At 39.7% G+C, this 20,942-nt stretch overlaps 1 protein-coding gene across 10 annotated transcripts in view; it reads left to right on the top strand.

Annotated features, from left to right (window-relative positions):
• RC3H1 (ring finger and CCCH-type domains 1) overlaps positions 1-20,942 on the top strand; it is a 63,143-nt gene extending 42,201 nt beyond the window's left edge. For 3 of the 10 annotated variants that reach the window (XM_050712248.1, XM_050712251.1, XM_050712249.1), the window contains 11 exons: positions 927-1,208; positions 1,520-1,737; positions 2,815-3,188; positions 3,589-3,720; positions 4,320-4,472; positions 6,743-6,953; positions 8,101-8,191; positions 8,321-8,456; positions 10,462-10,632; positions 11,232-11,347; positions 12,322-20,942. In XM_050712248.1, coding sequence (XP_050568205.1) covers positions 927-1,208; positions 1,520-1,737; positions 2,815-3,188; positions 3,589-3,720; positions 4,320-4,472; positions 6,743-6,953; positions 8,101-8,191; positions 8,321-8,456; positions 10,462-10,632; positions 11,232-11,347; positions 12,322-12,475 — 2,038 coding nt within the window. In that variant the 3' untranslated portion in view covers positions 12,476-20,942. The remainder of the gene's footprint in view (positions 1-926; positions 1,209-1,519; positions 1,738-2,814; positions 3,189-3,588; positions 3,721-4,319; positions 4,473-6,742; positions 6,954-8,100; positions 8,192-8,320; positions 8,457-10,461; positions 10,633-11,231; positions 11,348-12,321) is intronic. The other 7 variants (XM_035537495.2, XM_050712252.1, XM_035537494.2 and 4 more) reach the window with 5 other exon arrangements.

Genomic DNA, 20,942 nt, shown 5'->3' on the forward strand with positions numbered 1-20,942 from the left:
GAAGTGTTGGCTACAACCCATTCAACCCCTTTGAAGGCTTCCTGGATAGGAAACAGCCTCTTGTTCTGCAGTTATAACCAGTGGGAACACTCAGGCTGACAGATACACCATCCCACCTGCATTCTGGTATCTATCTAATGGCAGGAGGTTTAGTGGAGGACCTTCAACTCTGGAATTTGCTCTCTTTGTTAGTCCAGTACCATCAGTCTGCTGGTTTTTGTCGAACCTTAAAAGGCTCGTATTTGTTCAGACTTATCAGAAGCAGTTAGATTTTTGGAATTACACTGTGTTTGGAGATACTATCTCTGAAATCACTTATCAAGCCGTGCAAGTGGTAAAGCTGCATATGACTATAGTAACATAAATCTTGGCAAACTGCTTTAATATATGATATCATATGGTACTAAAGACTTAGGTTGTCTTGTTGTCAGACGAATGGTGTAACAGGGAATCTTTTCATCTTTGATCCCTTTGTTTGCTATTATTTTATTCTCTAAATAAAATGACTTGAATAGCCTGTAATTCTTATTTTGAAGCTTCCGTTATTACAGGTAGTATTTTATGTGATATTTGGTTTTGTTTGGTTTTGGTACAGTTGTAATGGATGTATGTACAGGAGGTAAGATTTTAAACTTGCTGTGGGAACCTGAGCTCTGAATAGTTAGTATACTTGTCATGAAAAATCCATCTGTAGTGTGACTGATACTAGCTCTTTTGATTAAAGTTGCTATGAACAGGTCAGATATATGGTAGACTAGAATTTCACTGCTATTAAAAACATATCTCTCACTAGCCCTTAGGAAACTTGAATTACAACTTCAAGCTTTGAGTAGCACCTGTATTTGGAAAAAAAAAAAAAAAAAACAACTTCAAATTCCTTTCAGCATTTTGTTTCAGTTTTTGATGTATGATCTCTTTTTCTGAAGATTTCGTAAAATGAACAAGCGTCTGGTTCCAAGAAGACCCCTGAGTGCCTCCCTTGGCCAGCTGAATGAGGTGGGCCTACCTTCAGGAGCTATCCTCTCGGATGAAGGGGGAGTGGACTTGCCCAACAGGAAAACCTCTGCTCTGCCAAATGGAATTGTGTCATCAGGCAGCACAGTGACGCAACTTATTTCTCGAGGGACTGACTCCAGTTACGAAACTGGTCTGAAGCCAGGGAAGATGGACCATCTGAGTAGCAGTGCCCCTGGATCCCCTCCTGACTTGTACGGGTCTTCCTAACTTGTTGAAAATGTCATGTGTGTAAATATGCAGTAGAAACAAGTAAACCCATTCTCTAGGGGAAAAAAAAAAAGTTTTTTGTTTGTTCTTTAGTTTGGGGGCTGGGGGGGTTGATGTTTTGTAGTGGTAGAGTGCAGTAGAAAACTAAAGCTAAAGCTGTAAACTGCTTTATATTCCTGTTTGCTTGTATTTTAGTTGGAGAACATGATGAGTCTTCACAAGGTGGAATATATAGACAAAGAACCAGTGAGCTATATCAGGCCTTAATGCGCAATGTCATCTTTCTACTTTTTAGGTTGGAATCTGTCCCCAACAGCTCTATTTCTGCTTTACCAGTGAACCCTCATCCTGTGCCTGCTCGGGCGCCAACAGATCTGCCTTCAGTGTCTGTCACCAAGCAGTTGCAAATGGTACCGCGTGGGTCCCAGTTGTATAGTACTCAGCAAGCAGATATGTTTTATCAGGATCACAGAGGAGCTGCCCCACCGTTTGAGCCAGCACCATACCAACAAGGTGAGTTTGAGACCAAGCTCTCTATCTTGTTTTGGAGTTTCATGCTGATTTTATTCTTCCGTCCCTCCCCGGTGTTTACTTAAGCTATTGAGTTAGTTTTCTTGTGTTACACGAACCATGGGTATTAATGTGGTTATGGTATAATACAATGGAAATTGATATGTCTGACATACAGATATATTTAGCATGTAAATGCAGTTACTGAGCTGCCTCTCAGCAGGCTTTTTATGTCTTGACTGAAGACTCTGTTCTCACTTGCTTTAGAAGTTTGTACCTATCTAGTGTAGTAAATGCTTCTTTCTTCAGTTCTTCCAAACAGTGGGCTAGAACAGGGAGCTAATATGGTAGCCCTCAGTTCAGTTTGACCCAGTGAAAATGCATAATAATGCATAATCAGCAGAGGGGTTTATGCTTGCAGGGTAAAAGTACTCATTGAAAAGTGTGTGGGTATTTCAGAACTGTCTGCACACATGCATGAGATGGTTAGAGACAAGTGAAATTATAAAAGTGCTGTGCACAAAAAGAAAACAGTATAAAAAGGAAATAAGGGGAAAAGTTACAAGTATGAGGAAGTCAAATGGAGAAAGAAAATAATGAAGGGGATTTTTAAAAGAAAAGGCACAATTATAAAGGTAGGGAATGATGCTTGTCATGTAATGTAAGATTGGAGAGAGAACTGACAAAGTGAAGATAAGCTAACATGAAGGGAAAAGAAGGAATGAAAGACTAAAGGAAGTGGGAAGAAAAAGAAAAAAGTTGCAGAGCATTTTTGGGGAACAAAGCTTATGTTTGATTTCTGCGTGCCAAAGATGATCTCGGTTGTCCACAAAATTGAATGTGCTCATTGTTAGTGGTGTGCATGTGTCCATACATGTATTTGAATTATCCAGAAGTGCCAGATAAATTACTGAAACCTTCATATAACTAGAAGGTACAATCTTAGAAGTCATTGGTGGTTCAGAGTATTAAAATTTGCTTCTGCTGTCCAGGAGGCAGAACAAATCTTTACTTTCTATGAACAGTTGTCACAATTACGTTCTGTATCTTGTTTGTCTCTTTCTTGTTGCCTAATTTCAGGAGTTTACTATCCTCAGACCATGTCTCGCTTTGTGCGACCTCCTCCATCAGCTCCTGAACCTGGTCCACCTTATCTAGACCATTATCCACCCTACCTTCAGGATCGTGTGGTGAGCTCACAGTACACACAGCCGCAGCAGTATCCTCCTATGGGACAACCCATATATCCACCACACTATGACAGCCGTCGTGTGTACCCCCCCGTGCAGCCATATCAACGAGAGGAGATTGTCCGAGGAAGCCCTGTGCCTATTGAAATTCCCCAAGCAGCTGTACCCTCCTATGTACCTGAATCCAGGGACAGATACCAGCAAACAGAGGGTTATTGCCCAGTGGCTCCACATCTCAGTCAGATCAGACCTTCATGCCACAGGGTATGGTTTTCAAATGGCATTTTTGTAGCTGTGTCTGTGAGAGGAAAAAATAAACTACTTGAGAAATTGAATAATTTTGCTGTGAGGTGATGGGCTTTGTGAGGAATTACAAGTTTGAAGTTTCAGGAAGGGGGTGCATTTGATTTGATTTGATCAAAAACTGGAAGGCAATCTACTTACTGGTCAACTCAGTAATTGTAATCAGCTCAGTAATTGTAATGATGTTAACGTGCAAAAAAAGCAGGATCCAGTTTAGTGCTCGAATTAGATAAGTATAATTTTCCTATTCTTGCAGCACATAGCAGTTATGCTTTGTTTGGATAAACAGCATTTTCTGAAGTAGTAATTTTGTACATCAGTACCTCATAAATTTTGTAATGTATTTCTGTCTTTGTTTCAGCCTCATCCCAGCCTGGATGAACTTCACCGACGAAGGAAGGAGATCATGGCCCAGCTAGAGGAGAGGAAAGTGATTTCTCCACCTCCTTTTGCACCTTCACCAACCTTGCCTCATCCTTTTCATTCGGAGGAGGTAAGCATATTTTGACAAAATTCTGATTCAATAACATGTTTAGAGAATACTGTTGAGTTTGTGTGTGGTGAGAAGTGAAGATAACAAGAAAATTTTAGCAGCACGATGTTGGAAAACTTTTGGGGGAGAGATTTTGTGTTGCGGGTGGGAAGCCCTTATAGTGCAGCCTCCAATCTGGCTGTTTGTTCTGTGATCTGCCACTGATCCTACGTGATCTACTTTTGGTACAACCAAGAGATTGAGGTCAAGCCATTATTAATTGAAGGAGTCAGCCTTTACAGCCAATGGACTTTGCGTCATTTACTCCTGACATGTTTAGAATTAAATAACAGCTTGCTAGAAGTGTTTTTTGTTTGTTTTTATCCAAGGTCAAAATACCACTATCATACTGGCCAATTGAACAGTCAGCACTGGGAGCGTAGCCAGGTGATCGGAATTTTGTGCTTGTTGTGGTCCAACTCCAAATAGATCAAATAAAAAAAAAATAAAAAATCCTTGTGGTGTTTTTCTTCAAGTTCCCTGCTGTTGAACTAAGTAGCTGTGGCTGTGAACATGCTTCTTCCCCTCACTGACAGAACCAGATTTTTGTTTTTGTACAGTACTTGGATGAAGACCTGAAGGTAGCCGGGAAGTACAAAGGAAATGACTACAGCCAGTATTCTCCGTGGTCCTGTGACACCATCGGCTCCTACATTGGAACCAAAGATGCAAAACCCAAAGATGTTGTGGCAGCAAGGAGCGTGGAGATGGCGGTATGTAGGGATTAGGAGAACACAGGAGTAAAATTTATACTTCTGTGAGTTGGGAAGGCCTCTTTCATTTGCTTTCCAGGATGATGGCAGTGATTGTGTTTAAGCTCAAAAATGCGTTGCAGTCAAAGAACATGTTTGGAAGTGTACAGTGCTCTGCTTTCAAAGTTATGCACAGTCCTACATCTGTGTTGCTGTTTTTAAGTTCTGAATATAAATGCAGTCTTACTACTCTGCCACTTGAGCACTTACTTGAATGCTTACTAGAAATCCAAGTATGACTCTTTACAGGCAGCTTGTCAATTAGACACACCCATCTGTTGCTCCCGGTAGTTTTTTGTGTAATAGGAAGATACCATGACTTTGTGCTATTAATTCATTTTATGGTGATTGTGGTAGCAGTGCTACTAGCTTCTAATTAAATGATCTTTTGTGATTTTTGTGACCACAAGAATACCCTAAACTTGCTTGGAACTTTTCAAGAGAAGTGTAATCATAACATAACACTAAACTGATTCTTCCTGAAAATGATTTAAAACTGTGGGTTCTGCATATTCCATCCTTCACTAAAACTGAGTGTCTGGATATAATCTTATTTTGTGCAGCTGCTATTTTCCCAGGACAGTTTTGCAAAAAGAAAGAGGCAGGGCTGCTAGGGTGTCATTATTGGGGGACTTGAATGTAGGAAATAAACAAACAAAAAGCACTGACTGAAATACCACCACCATTTTATTTCTTCTTTGGCTTCTGCTGAATTGCTTTCTTTGAAAGTCTTGAAGGAACTGTAGGAATTGGGAACAAAAAGAAGGCTTTCTCCTGGAAAAAAACATCTAGAAAAGTCATTTCATATGCAGCTTTGGTTCAGTTTTACTTGGCCTCTACTGCTCTGTACTACAGAACGTATTTTGCTTTAGTCATAACACTGTCACAATTAGCTTGAGGAAGAGCTGAGGTTATGCTCAGTATTTTCTTACTGCTGTTCAAGTGGCAGCCTTCAAGGAATCAACAGACAATTCTTTTCTAGCAGTAAGAGTGAAAGACAACTGCAAACAAACTAACTTAGTTGAGAGAAGTGGTTCTGCAGAAGCAGCCTCCTTTTTCATTGCTAATGTTCTGCCCCAGAGCTTTATCCCAGGTAAACAAATGGGACCTTTGCTGCTTTTCAGGTTTTTGTCTCTTCACAGGGAAAAAAAAATCTCAGGAGACCTTCTCTACAGGTGGCAAGTGAATTAATTCTCTCTCTATTTATTGTTGTTCGTGTGAGATTCCTTTTCTTAAGGATAAGAGTAGTATCATCTGGGACTACGTTATGTTGGATTTCATGCAGGTGGCATTGTAACTGGTGCTACTTTCTTTCCTCCCCACTCAGTAAAAAGAAATAAATTAGAAATGGTGCTAGCATTTGCTAGCAAATTAGAAATGGTGCTAGGCTCAAGATTAAAATGACACAAGTTTTTTTTAGAATTCTGAAGTAGATGCTGTCTAACGTTTCTTTCAATTTCAACATGTCAAGTTTCTTTAGTTTTCAACTCAGTTGTGATTACTATTTACACCCCCTTTATTCCTAATTAGCTATGTTACTTTGTTTCTACCAGTCCTTGTACCCACTGAAAACTTGTAGAGTTTTAATTTAATTTTGCACCGTAGCAAAGTTTTATTTTTAACCCTTAACTGTTGGGTTTATCTGTTCATTTGTGACCCATGAGTGTGTGACTCTGAGTTAGAAAGCTGGACATTCCAAGCAGTACTACTCCTTAAAGAAAAATCTGACTCTGGGAAGATGTATTGGACGTGTCCGGTGCAAGTGTTCTACTGAATAATTCTCATTTTGAGTCATCTGCAGTCTGTTAGATGATACAGGCCTTAATGCTGGGCTTCAGAGGAATTTCTTTTGGACTGTGGAAGGAATATATATTCCTCCATGATGCCTACTGATCTCCTCTTTGACGTTGTTCTGGAGTTCTTTCTCTCTTGTTCAAGTAAACTTTCTCTCTTTACTTTCTTTTGCTGCTGCTCCTTTCTATTGGTTTGATCAGAATTAATCATGCAGCTTTCACAGTGGTGGTACTAGTGGTTGGCTTAAGTTAGGCCATTTAAGAGATGCGAACTCTTAACAATGGAGTTACAAACTGCAGAACAGGAAATGTAGTTGAAGGATGAAAGGAATCGAGAATATGAGAGAGATTGCTCTGCTGGTGCCAGCTTGTTATAAAAGCAATGTGGTTTTGTTCTCTTCTGATCAAGTTCTTGACTGCCTTTCCCATCTCTTGTAGAATGTAGATAGTAAAACCATGCGTGACCAACGATTGGACATGCAGAGAAGAGCAGCAGAGACTGGCGATGATGACCTCATTCCATTTGGAGACCGACCAACTGTGTCGAGATTTGGGGCTATCTCTCGTACTTCCAAAGCGATGTACCAGAATTCTGGTCCCATGCAGGCCATGGCGGTTCAGGGAGCTTCCACCAAATCGATTATTTCAGGTAGGATGTGTGCTCTGGGATTTTGCAAGTTGTTGCTATTTTCTTCAGTGCTACAGTGTAGCGCGAGTTGGAGGCAGCCCCTATCAACTTGTTTCTTGGCTAAGAAATATAAATTAGATGTATATTATGACACTAAAATAACTGTAGATAGGGCTATGGGAGACTGACAAGCCCAAAGAAAAAGGCGGCCATGACTTCCTGTTCCAAGGACAGGTTTGTGCACAGGTAATGCATTGGTAATTTGGTGTCACTGTTCTGGAAAAATTACTTTGTTCTGCTGGTCCCTCTCAGATGAAGCTTCCTTTAAATTTAAAGCTTTCTAGAAACCTACTGCTTTCTCAGATATGTAATGGAAAACCATTGTAAATGTAAAACCATTGTAACCATAAAGTACTGTACTGCACTCATACTTTATAGGTAGTTGCAGCTGCAGGCTTAATGCAGCTATAGTTTTGTGTACTGTTAGGTAAAACCAATGAACTAGAACATTTTTTCTATGCATCTATTTTCTAAACAGGTGTAGTATGGCTGTACGTCTTACTCTAAAGCTGCTCTCTTTTTTGAGACGTACTGAATAATCTTAAGAAAAACCCTAATGATATTTCCCCAAAGCTTCCTTCTAGATTTTTCAGGTGTTAACTGAAGGAAACAAAAACAAAACTCATTTGGTTAATTCAAGCAACAACTTTCTAGACTTTACCACAGATAGAACTCTGCTTTCTGTGAAGGCTTAATCTTCAAACTGGTGTTAACTAGGTATCGCAGAATTATCAATCAACACTCAGGCCTTTAAGGGACTTGGTAATAAAAATGATTGTTCGTACAGTGGCTGTCAGATTTTTTCCCCTAGTGACCTGAACGTCTGAAGTCCTTCACAAACTTGTAGACTCTGGAGATGCTGAAGCTGTTCTTTTTCCACTGAGAAACTCTGTAGCAACTCTTGTTGCACGTATAGGAAAAGTCCTGCCTTACGCGTGTGTGACTTCTCATGCTGTATTTTTGTGTTCATTTCAGAAACAGAAATATTAGACTTCTGTACTCTTAGAGAGCTGGCCTTCCTGATTATTTTCTAATGTCTGTCTTGTTCTGTGTGTTGAGGGACAGTTTTGTAGGATTGCAACATGACTTTCTTTCTGTTCACTTGCAGACTACAGTCCTTATGGAACTCACGGTGGCTGGGGAGGCTCTCCTTATTCTCCCCATCAAAATATACCTTCTCAGGGACGTTTCAATGACAGGTAGGAATGTTTTGTTTGTGTTTTTTTTTCCTTGCCTTTGTCTAGATCTTCATTTTATCTCTTCTTGTGGCAGCTGAGGAAATATTTTTTGAAATCTCCTTACTTTTGATTATTTTTGTGATCCCAAAGGGAGAGACTGTCCATGTCAGATGTGGCTGGTCATGGAAAACAGTTGCCTTCAGCTGAGCGGGAGCAGCAGCTGCGCATGGAGCTGCAGCAAGTGGACCACCAGATTAGCCAGCAGACACAAATGCGAGGACTAGAGGTTGGTACCATTCATAAGGGTGTTAAGGAGTGGAAGAGAGAGAGAGAGAGAGAGAGATGAAGCTAACAAAGCTACTTTACATATGCTGATAATCCTTCTCTGACTCTAATAATACTCAGTAGCGATATTTAATCCTCTGATGCCAGTCATCAGAACTATGGTACAAGTGTAAACTTGTCTTAGCAGCAGAAACTTCCCTACTCTTCGCATTATGGAAGTCAACACCATATTTGAATCTGCACTCTGTGCTCACTCATGTTTGCTTTCATTATCTCTCTTGCTCCCCCTCTCTGTTCACCTGTTAACTCAGAGGAGGCACACTTTTTGAAATGAGTATCTGTTCCTCTTGGCTTCACTGCCATTGAAAATGTCTGATTTTATGTACAGAAAGCTTTGACCTTCATCCGTTCAATGTTTGGCTTTGTGTTGTGCCTGTTTCTTCCTAAATGGCATAAGTCACAAGAGTAAAGAAAATGGATATTAAAGATGTTTAGCTTGAAAACTTAAAGCTCAATGTTTTGTCTCCTTGTTTAGAACAAATGTAGTCACTTGAAAAACGAGGAAAGATGGGAGTCTGCATTTGTAAAAGAATTAATGTGCTGATACTTTTGTTTATATTTTGTGAGAAATAGGAGAAATGTCAAGGCACTGTAAAACCATGGAGGTCCTAAAGCTTTAGTTGCACTTTTTTCCTTTCCTAGGGAAAAAAATCAGTAAATGTTCTCTGTCTACAAAAAAAAAATTATTCTAGATGCCTCAGCCACTAGTCATATTAGTGTTTTCCTGGAAGGAACTGCTATAAATGGTGGATAGCAGCTTCCACTGAAGCTATAGTTACCTGATGACTTGTGTTATGGCAGAGGGATTATTGCAAATTTGTCTTAATAGCTAACAAATTTGAAGTGGCAACAACAGTTAAAAGTAGTAGTTACTTGGAGTATAACTTGTGTTCTTGTTTGGGAACCAAAGGAGGAATTGTTTTAAATTTTGCATGCCTGCCTTTGCCATAACAGAAGAGTATTGAAAAGTTTCAGCAACCCGAAGTGGCCTGCTTCTCCTCCTCATTATTATTGTAATTGTGTCGGCGTTAAATCCTGCATAGTCAGGTTTGAACTTTGGTTTGCCATAGTTTGGATTTGTTGGAACTTGTCAGTTATTTTGAGCAACGACAGCTTTCAATTTGTCCCTTGTGTTCAAAGATGCAACTAGGTATTTGAAATCCAGAAGGCTTTATGAATTTACCTGTTAGAAGGTTGTCCCAATCACCAAAATCAGTCTGAGCATGAAGAACTTGCTTTCTTATCAAACAAATGAGCACTTCTACTTGTTAGCCCAGCCAGACGTTTGGCTGCATGGAGTAGTAGATAGTGTTTTCTGTGTTTAAATGCAGAGCACAAACTTAAGGAACTGATTCCCAGATGTTTCCAGGTTTAAGTGCCTGACATGGTTACTGCCTTTACTTGGCTGCTGGTAACTTGCAAGGGACTGTAGTCATTTGACCCTCTTTGTTCCTGTGCTTCTTTATCTGGGTCAGTCGAGAGCTATGTATTGATGTCCACCTCTCTTACAACATTTTATGTGAGTTGTACTAATACTGAACTCTAACGTAGAGCTTTGATAAATTCTACTAGTATAAAACAAAGCAGCAAGTTTGCTTATCTGTTATCTTTTATTCAAGAAGTAGCTCACAAAAGAGTAGTGGTTTTGCTCGTGTGCTTCACCTTTGTTTCGGGAAGGAAGGGATATGCAGGGAAAATCCATGTAAATGTGTTACAGTAGATGCTATTTCATGTTGCTTGTTTAAAAACGAAAAGACTTGGCTGCATGGAAAAAAAAATGTTTAAACTTGCCTTGGAAGTGATTTCAATTGGGACCTTTTTAAGCATGGAGAGAGAAGGCCTCAGTTTTGCAAATAAGCAATACTCCAGAGTTAGGGCCTAGTGCCCTTTCTGTGCTCGGCGTGCTGTGTGCTCAGTTGTGTATGTGCTTGGCTTTATGTATTTAGGCTGGTAGTAACAGGCTGCTGTTGCAGAGGGAGGCGACTACCCTGGCAGGCCAACCACAGCCCCCACCCCCACCTCCCAAGTGGCCTGGGATGATCTCAAGTGAGCAGCTGAGCTTGGAGCTACACCAGGTGGAAAGGGAAATTGGGAAGAGAACCCGTGAGCTGAGCATGGTGAGTGCTGCGGGGCTGGGAGACAGAGAGGTGGAGCAGAGGGCTGTGTAGGTGGCTGCAACCCTTCCACCCTGGCAAAAGGCTCTCTGCTGGATGACCACAAGTGGAGTCCCCCATCTCCCCCTTCACTTCTCTCTTCTTCAAAACTTCTAGAGAAGTTTCTTGATTCTTCTTTGTGAAGAACTTGGAGACCCGTTAAAATACTCTGCTGTTATTTTGTTGCTGTTTAAAAATAAGTGTGCCATTGAGTTTGAAAGCCTTGAGTTGTTTCCAAGGTCACCATGCCACGAGTTGTGTAAACTGCTTTAATACAGAAAACATCTTCTGCAGGTACAGGCTAGCATTCAGTAGTCTGTGTGCTGTTACAGTCTGTGGTCTTTGCTCGTTGTTACAAGAATTATCCCTTCCTTTCAGGAAATACCGTGTCCTGAGAGGATGAATGTGTCTTAGCAAGTCTCTTGTCTCATGGCTTTTGTGGGCTACACTGTACAACTCCAATTTACAGCCTTTCATCATTGGTCCTAAAGAAAGAAGTCTCAAATTCTTTTAACACTATGTTAAAGTGTTTTTTTTTCCTCTATCTTTTTTTTTTTCTAAAGGAGAGCCAGTCTTCCCTGGATATGAAAAACAAACTGGGCACCACTAAACAGACAGAAAATGGACAATTAGAACCACAAAGCAAGGTTCCAGCTGAGGACCTCGCACTAACATTCAGGTTAGTGAACATGGGTCTTCAATCTTCCTTTGCACAACAAGAGAATGACTTAACCAGGGGAAATCTCTGATTTATAAATAATACCCCTTGCCTTACATCATCTCTGATATGGAAGCACCTACTAGAAAAAGATCACACATATCAAGGTTTTATAGTGCTTGTTTGAATTACAGCTGACAGGTAGCTGTATATCAATTAATATAGCAGAAACAATGACGTATTTGTCAGACCAGAAGTCCATCTAGTCTGTATTGGATGTTTAGTAGGGAGAAGTAGGAGATGCACAACAACTATAAAAGAAAGCTTTATCTGCTGTTTTAGTTTCAAACAAAAGAAATGTTAGAAATGCGGAGGGAAGTTATTCCACCCAGCTAAGGTTTGTAATGTGAATGTTGTCTAGGAAGGTATATTGTAACTTTGAAACAAAGTTCACTTTTATTGGTAGGCAGTAACTTTTTCCACAGATGCTGGGATTACTTTAATCTTTTTATTTCATACTTACATGAAATAAGTTGTTGGCTAGCAACGCTGGGAGTCCGTGCAGCAACTGTTTTCTGTTAGCTACCTCAGTTACACTTAAACCAGAAAGGCTCAAGTGCTGCAGATGTTTCATTAAGTCAAGTTTATAAAACTTCACGTGAGCGGTTTGGAATCTGCATATTTATTCAGAAAGTGTATTTATTCAGGAAATGTATCCATCTCAATAGCTTATGAAGTCCACGCTTCTTATAACCAGTCCTTGAGTTCTGCTCTGCAATTAGCCTTATTTCTTTTCTCTCTGATAAGTATCTGAAGCATAGGAGGCGACCTGTTTATTGGACAAGGCTTGTCTTTACATGCCTACATGTGTTCAGAACTGTTTATTGAAGTGCTACAGCAGCAAGTATTGAAGTTCTTTTGCTTAAAAAAAAAAAAAACTTGGGTAATTACTTCTCTTCACCCCCATCCCCTTTCTCCTTGCAACTTTCTTTCAGCAGTGATGTTCCAAATGGATCCGCCTTGACACAAGAGAACATCGGCCTCCTGTCAAACAAGACAGCATCTCTCAGCCTGTCAGAGGACCCAGAGGGAGGAGGAGACAACCACGACTCCCAGAGAGTGGGAGTTACGCCCACATCTGCTCCATGAAGTGAGGCCAGCATACCCCAGAGTTTCTTTTGCTGGGGTGTTGGTAGCTTCCATCATGTTTTTTTCCAGGGGTGATTGGAGAAACCTAGGAGTAACAGCAGTAGCAGAGCAGCAGGTCCAGAGGCAATGTGCACAAACACAACTACTAGAAACAAATCCTGCACATAGTTCACATTAACGCATTTTTTAATTAAAAAAAAAATGAAAATTAGCAGTATCTGCAAGCGATTCAAATTAAATTTGTTTTTGTTCTGTGAATGAACTTTATTTTAATAACTTTGGACGCCTTGGGTCCCAGGGCTTAAAAAAAAAGATATTATATATATACTCTGTTTGATTAATTGTATGATCTTAATGAAGTAGGTTTTTCTTTTATTTTGGTATTATTACATAGCCAGTGCATAGTTCCTTATCACTTTAATTTCTCAACAAATAAAACAACCTGGCCGCTTCCTTGTATGATCTAAGAGTAAACAAGGAATTAGGGTTGGAGAGTAGCTGTGAATTGCAGTGTCAAAAGATGTGCAGCAAATTTAATTCTTAAAATAAATCTTCCCCTTGTAGCTAGGAACTGAACCCTAGGTTTTGCGAGACCTATTCTTGTTTAAATAACTTAAAAGTACAAATGACAGAATCTTTTCAATGCAGCCAGTGCAGTCCATAGTGTAAGCCCCATCGCAGCACGTGTGATTAAAAACGAGAACAGAAGAAGTGTCCAATACACATTATTTTATTTAGAGGTTGCTGGCATGTTGTTTTCTGTTGGGGCTAAGGAGATCAGCTGAATGCAGACTGGTCTACTACAACATGGATATTTCTGAAGCTGGTTAGCTGGGGCTTGGGGTAGAGAGGCTTAAGTAACCAGTGAAGGTTGTGCAGCACAAGCAAGACATAATCTCTAGAAACAGCAAACAAGAAAAACAAGGCTGTGCAGTTGCTGGAAGGATGTTAACGGCAGATGAGTTGCTCAACTGTGCTGGATCGTCCAGCATTTGTTGCTTTGTTGTTGTTTTTGTTTTTTTTTGTTTTGTTTCCCATTTCATTGGGCCTTTAAAACAAGCATACCCAAAGTCTGTACAATTAGGTTAATGCAAAGGGGCTTTCTGACCTCTGCTTTTTGAAACAGATTTTTAAAGTGTGCCGCCCTCTCAGCAACTCTTGCCTTTATTTCTTCACAGCTATTTAATTATTATCAAAACATCATAATTTCTTCTATGACCTGATTGTTTTCTTATTTCTGTTCAATGGTACACCGGTTAATTAGTTGTAATACTGTTGTAAGAGCCTTTTTCTGACAGAAAGTCGTCATTGATTTGTGCACATAAGTGATAGTAATCTTTCAAAACCAGATCTTTTTTTCTTTTAAGGTTCCCATTGTTTTAGGGTCTGTGTGTATCAATATCAGACGCCTCAGAATCAATTTGCAGGTTATCTGTCACTGCTGCACAGAGTCTTTCCTAGATTCCTGTTTCACAGGAGGAAAGTTGCATCAAAAATGCCATGTAAGCTTCAGCATTGATCCTGACAATAATAGTGAAAAGCAAGTTTGGCTTTTTAAGCTTAAGTTGGAAAAACTGTAAGCCTTTCTAGATCTGTTTTCTTTAAAATTAAAAAAAAAATTGTTCTTGCTGCACATTTTTTTGACTTATCTGCATGCACTGGGGTGAGACCCTGTATACAAAGAACTCTGTGGAGATTAATTTTAAAGTGCTGCTCCCTCTGCATCTTCTTGGCCCATTCTCACTTTTTTCTTTCTGGGTTAGACTACTAAATCAGAAAGCACTGGTTATGTAATAAATTACTGCATTGCTTTGGTTGGGTAAAGCAAGAGTTAATAATTTTCTTGGTTTTTAGTTTTTTCCTTAACCTTAACTCCTGCTGAGGTCATAGCTACCTTGGGCTAAGCTTTGCATTCATCATACTGTTAAATAAAACAAAATGGGGGGTGGGAGGGGATACAGTCCCACTATTGCCTACCAGTAGGAGAGTCCAAACAGAAGACTCTTTTGAGTAGCAATTATTTAATTTGCCCAGTCAAGGCACCGCGTTTGTATACTATTTCACATTGAATTTGATTATGCCCTACAGACCTGGCTGGTCAAGGATTTGATACACATATTGGCTTGGGATTCGAGCTTTCTTTTTTATTTAAATAAAAATTTATATATAAATATATATATACATATATACGTAGTTATATCTGTATATATATTGGGTATGTTTTAAGAATTTTTTCGCATGAGCGCAGCTGTTGTGATCAAATGTCTGGGAGGTAGAAGCACTGAATGAAAATAAAGGCATTTTTCAGCGCACACCCACATTCTCCATATGTCTTTACACAGGTTTATTTCTCTCTTAGTTGAACTTTGGCCTCTTAACTGCTAAGAGTAGTTTCGAAGCTTGCTTTTTTTTTTTTTAAATCCCTCTTTAACTTTCAGCGAAGAATCGTCTTTGCACTAGAACAGCTTCGCCTGCCCCCATCCATCCATATCTCCTACCTGAAGCCTAGCATTCCAGCCGCTCCCTTAGGAGCCGAGCAGAACTGGGCTGATGCAGTTTTGAGCCTGTCAGGTCTGTTCCTCCCTCCTCCGCCCTGGGCTTGGCGATGAGTAGCGGGTTCCCCTGGCAGTGCGCTCACCACTCAGCTGCCACGGGCACCATGCTGCGTTCTCCCATCCTTAAGCGTAGAGCACCACCGTCAGGTCAGCCACCTCCTCGTTGGTTTTAACTCTTCTTCCTGCCCTGTCTTTATTAACACAGGGAGCTCGTTTTAGCTGAGATAATGAGTGCAATATTCGCATCTAGGAGGACAAGCCCAGAATGTACCTTTTCTTTGATTGCAGTGTTTTTTTATGTAAACTGAATTCAGTTTATGTAAACTGAATTTTCAAAAATGGTTATGATGAGTTTGAAACTACAGATTCATTTTCAACACTAGGAAGAAAAGTGTGGAGGGGCAAAATACTTTTCACCTTTTACTACTTGTGCCAGCTATTTTCCTTTCCTGATTGAGTTACCTTTTTTTCTCCCCCTTCTCTCCACTTCTGCGCTTGGGAGGTATTCTATTAATAGTGAAGCTATTCAGATTGCCTTTGCTGGCCTACATATGGTGAATGCTTCCAAAACCTTTGGATTAGAAGGGAGACCTTACTGTTGTTTTTTTCCTTTGTCCAGCTTTCCGTGCTGTACTTTGTGCGTAGTGTCCTTGTTGTGATCAATGTGTCCAGGTGAATGGCCTGTTTGCCCAGTATTATAGTTCGGCTTGTTAAACAGTTTGTTTAATATCTACCAACAATATTGATTTTTGGCTTTGCGTTTTTTTCCCCCTCCTCCTGCGTTTTCCTTGCTTCCCTGGAAAAGCTGAGTTTACTCAAGTCAAACAGCAAAAATACAGCGCATGCTTTTAAGTCTTTCTCAAAGCTGCACGTAAATTTTCACTTTTTATGAAAAAGCATGCTAGTACCACTGATAGTACATGTAAGGGAAGCATTTGTGGTTACAGCACTTCTGGAGCAACTCTGTATTGCTAGGTCCTATCATGGCCCCAGCTGTACAGAAATACTGTCTACCTCAGTGAAATTGGTCTCACCTAGACGGTGGCTCAGTCCCTTCTACTGGGGCAAGAAGTAACAATGCTACAATATTGTTATGGCACTACTGTGTCATTTAGTAGGTAGGCTGAATTTTGTACTGCAGTAGACACCTTTGAACACTTGCTGATACCTGGGTTCCAGCCCCAGCATGGACAAACCCCTCAGAATGGGAAGCTTCAGGTGTTAGGTTAAGCTTTAGTATGTCAAACAGTGATTCGGTCATTGTAGAAGCGGTTTGTTTTATTCTGTAGTGTTATTTTCCTTCTTCCCTTGTAACCATCTCTGCTTCTTCTCTTATGCCCTAGTTCTCTAAATAGGAGAAATCTCCATGTTTTCATCTGCCCCTTTTGTGTATTGGTGTATCCTGTCCCATTTTAGAGTAGCCCTTTTTTTCTTTTAGATCAGAGCACCTTTCAAAACTTGCAGCACTGTTGTCCTTTTTCTTCTCAGTTTCTTTTGTCTAGTTTCCTCTGAGCCTTATTTTCTCCCTTTTGTCTGTACCTTCCTTTCTTTCCTTCTGTGGCTTTCCCATTCACCCTCCCTGATTGTGTAACAGTGACAGCTTGCTGCCTCAAAACAGAGCATTCAAATGAATTCGCTTAGCCAATAACTTCTGTGAAGTTGCCTTTTCTAATGGTGTTATTACTCAGTGATGCACAAATGTGATATTGCCCCTACTGGTAGGCAAACGGGGGATCTGTATAAACATGGTAAACTGCTGTTTTTCTTTAAAGGAGAGCCAAAGACTTGTGCTTTACACTTTTTTTTTCCTGGTGTAGCCATTTGATTGTCAAATCTTTGTAGGGTTTTGTGAATTGACTGTATTATCCTAATAGAAATTTTTTAAAGTTCCTGATTGTCAAGCCTTATCCATGCATTGAATTGTGGAAAATCATTCCATGTAGTCGTGCAATTTGCAATGTACTGAGATGTATCTGGGGTATTCTGACACGTTTTTAGTCTCACGTGCACTCCCCCAGCTGGAGTGGCTCATCTAGAGAGGGAGAAGGAACAGAAGTTTTATATTGTCAAAGAAGCCTTGTCTTAGTTTCAATCTAAATTGACTTGAACACTGATTTTAAATCTCTTCAATTAAGGGAAAAGATAAATGTGTGGTGCAGATGTGACTGTTAAGCCCATTGGAAATGAAAAGATATGTCAAACTACCATCACATTAAATTAGATGTGGAAGAAGCAAACTCGTATGATGACATTGTCTCATGACGGCAAGAATTGAGTAAGGTGGGGCAAATTCTTCTTTAGAAAAGATTAGGAATGAAGCTTTTCATTGATAATACAAAAAGTCACTTGCATTTCCCTTCCTTGATATAACTTAAACTCTTGCAGACTGTTATTAAGGTTTTGAGGTTCAGAGAGGAATCTGAGTAGCATAATTGCTTATTCCCATCTATAATCTGGACTATAATGAAGCGGGTTAGAGGGTAGTTTGCTGAAGAACCCCAGTACAAACTAGCTGTTTCAGACCCGCTTGTATGATCCAAGAAATTCAGTGCTAATAATCAGGAAGCTCAACAGCAGGAGTGCCAACTCATGTTCTCTGTTCTAAAGTGGGAAACAAACAAAAAACACATCAGCAGTATGCAAGTTTGGTGTATGTCTGTGTGTTTGAAGACGTATTTGTAGTCTTAGAGTACCTAGAAGGAACACAGCAAGGCTGACTGTGGCATGATCTTACTGTCATACTCAAATTTTGTCACGTTTAGAAAACACACACTTCCAATGCTGGTAGCACTGACTTTTTTATTTTAACAAAGTGTGTCAGCAACTTAGTGTTCTGTATGACAATAGTTCAATTTCCTGGACAAAAAAAAAAAAAGGAAACAAAGTTCTTGGGTTGTCTAAATAGGAATTTAGAAATGAACTGGAAGAACATCTGCCTTGTTTGCATGTAAACTCTGAATTTGAGGAAAGTGAAACAGTTCTTCTGAGCCACCTCTTAAGGTATGGCCTTGGTGCTGGAAGTCAGATGGCTGGTACTTGCAGTATGTGAGCACACAGGCTATGTAGCTCAATTTGATCTTTCTCAGATCAAATATAGTCTAAAATGTCAAACCTCATTGGGGATTCTATTTTTCATACTCAGCTGTTATCAACTGCATTATTTCCTACTGAAAGGAGGATGAAAGAGGCTGAAGAGTAAGTTCAAGTTACATAAGTAAGCGATTTGGGGGAATGTTATCCCAGTCAAATCTGTTTACGCAGTTAACATGTGGTCTTTATTCTTGTGTAGGAAGAAGAACGTAACTGTTCGGTATTGTCACAGTCTTCAAGGCACTTCTTGTCATGCAGGTAGAGCCTTGATTAGCAGGGAAAGGAGAGCAAACTTAATTTAATAATGATTTTTATTTTTTTAAATGGCAAGTGTAATATCATTCTGCAGAAACTCTCTGAACACTACGGTAAGTTAAGAGGGTGCAGCTTTTTCTGGAAATTCCCAATAAAAAGAGCATGTGGGAATTCGGATTTGTCTGTATCCTCTTCTTTCTGCATCAGGAACATTCTAGTCATTTGAAGCTTAAAATATGTGACCACAGTAATGAAAATTGGATGTCTGTAGCTTAGTAACCTAAATAATTAATTGTTTTTCCCAGGCAATCTCTGTAATTTCAGTGAGTTTATCTATGATTTTAGTGCAAATTGCCAGGTGTTTAACATTTTGGAATGTTCAGGTACCTAACTTCATCCAACAAAGTGAGTATCTTTGGACATACAGGTTGGAAGTTTTCATATTCCAGGAAACAAATGAAAGTTTTAGGAACACACATTATCAGTTTCAATTTAAGAAAACACAGTTTGGGGAAAGATAGAAACAACAGGTGGTGCAGTGTCTCTGAAAATAATTTAAAAAAAAGATGATGGGATTACATATGAAATGTATATGGGCAAAAATATATCTGTAAGGAAAAAAAATCTTGTGGAGTATTTGATGTTTAAGAAATTATTTGCTTCTTTGTAATGTTAAATGGATTTACTGACTCTGTGGCAGACAGTACTCACAAGTCTTTGGCATCCAAACCAGGTTGTGTACTGGATGGATCCCACAACTGGACGTGTGCACTGACCTCTTTATTTCTAGCATTTTAAAATGAAACTTGGTAGCAGCACTTTATAAATGTATAAAGCAACTAGAGACAGAAGAGAACACTGTTCACATCGCAGCTGCTGCACAGTTTACCAGTTGGTACCTTTAATCCACAGCCTCTCCTAAGGGAAGCTGCTCTAACGTGGGCAAATCTAGCGCACCAAATGACTTTGTTTTTCTAATTTTAAGAAGTTCCCGTTACCCCTTTGGCCTCTGCTTGCTGTGTAAACAGCCTCTGTGCTAAGAGAAGCTTTCCCTGAAGTCAGCTTAGCAACTGTACTGGAGCTTGATTATTTTCCCCGTTTTCTATAACCGGTAGCATAGTGTCGAGAGCTCTTTCCCCATTGTGTTTGTTACTATGGGGAAGAAGAGGTGAGGCAAGGCATGCGTGGGAGGAGGGAGGAAGAGTTACAGGATCTGCTCTGTGACAGTTCCCCCCCCGCCCTTTGAAATCGTCTGCTTCCAGTTGTGGGATTTCTCTATAGATGACATTTTTTTCCTCCTGTTTTTGTAAGCCTAGTTTTCTTTGATCTTATTAGTTCTGTACAAGTCTCCCCGAGACATTCTACAGTCATTATCACCTTTTTGGGTGGAGTTTATTTTTTTGTTTGTTTGGTTGGTTTTATAAATAACTTTTTAACATTGGTGCATATATGCTTGGGATAGAGCTCATGTAATTTTCCAATCGTATTGATTGTATGTGATTGTGCCCTGCAGAGGTATATTTAACAACAAAAAATAAATAAATAAAAAGGATAGTCTAGGTAATAAAGGAGACCGTGAGATTTGTTGAGTCAGGTTATGAACTATTTCTTGAATTAATTTAGGATATTGGTTAAGTGAAATTCCCTGTCTGCTGTTCTCATAAGTCAATGCTAAACAAAATGTCATTATTTCTGTTTATTGAACCGGTTCTTTTCTTGCTTTTCTCCTCTTCCAGCTGTTTTCTTCCTTTCCTGCTTTTCTTCCCCATCCAAAAAAAAATCTTGAGCCTTATGGGGATGGCTGGCTGTTGGAGTGATGTTGTGAATATGTATTGCTTGTAATTACCAGAACACTTTTAGTAGTAGAGATTAAGTAAGATGTTTGAGAAGAATTCCATAAACTGAATTCTTTGCAAGTTCAGGGGAAATTTGAAGCTTTGTACATACAGGTCTAGTCGTGGGGAGACACTGAGGCGTGTAAGGCTTTGAGATGTCTTTCCTTGAAATGTTAGAGGCTTTGCTGCCTGTTGGAAAGTCTCTGAGATGACAAAAAGAGTAGAAGAGTTCACTCTATCTGACTCCCTGTGTCTTTACTCCTGCAATAGACTTTTTAAAATGTGAAAGGAAAAGCTTTAGGTATTGTGCTGAAGTGGGACAGAGCAGATTGAAGGAGGCAAAAGGCAAGAGAATCCAGAGATCCAAAAGGCAGAGTTTGTCTCCTCCTTTCCTTTTTAACCTGTAGAGCCAACAGTGTTACTTCTTATTAAAGAACGAGGAAGCGGAGACCTGTTGTGTGTGCATGGTGGTTATGTAGAAAAAGCCATATGTCAAAATGCGATTTCCTTTTCTCTCTTCCCCGTGTTTTTCTCCCTCCTAAAGCTGACTCAGCCTCACCCTGCTTCCAGATAGCATGTAAGGGTCCTTTGAGTTGCAGATTCAACAAACAAATACTTTATTGAGTGGAAAGGTGGTGATTCGCTACTTGGTTTGTAAATAGATGAAAGTGTCTACAAGGTCGTATCTGCTTTTCTGTCAGCATTTATATTAAATGATAAATTAATGGTGAA

This window comes from Cygnus atratus, chromosome 8 (assembly GCF_013377495.2).
Source record: "Cygnus atratus isolate AKBS03 ecotype Queensland, Australia chromosome 8, CAtr_DNAZoo_HiC_assembly, whole genome shotgun sequence".
NCBI lineage: Eukaryota > Metazoa > Chordata > Aves > Anseriformes > Anatidae > Cygnus > Cygnus atratus.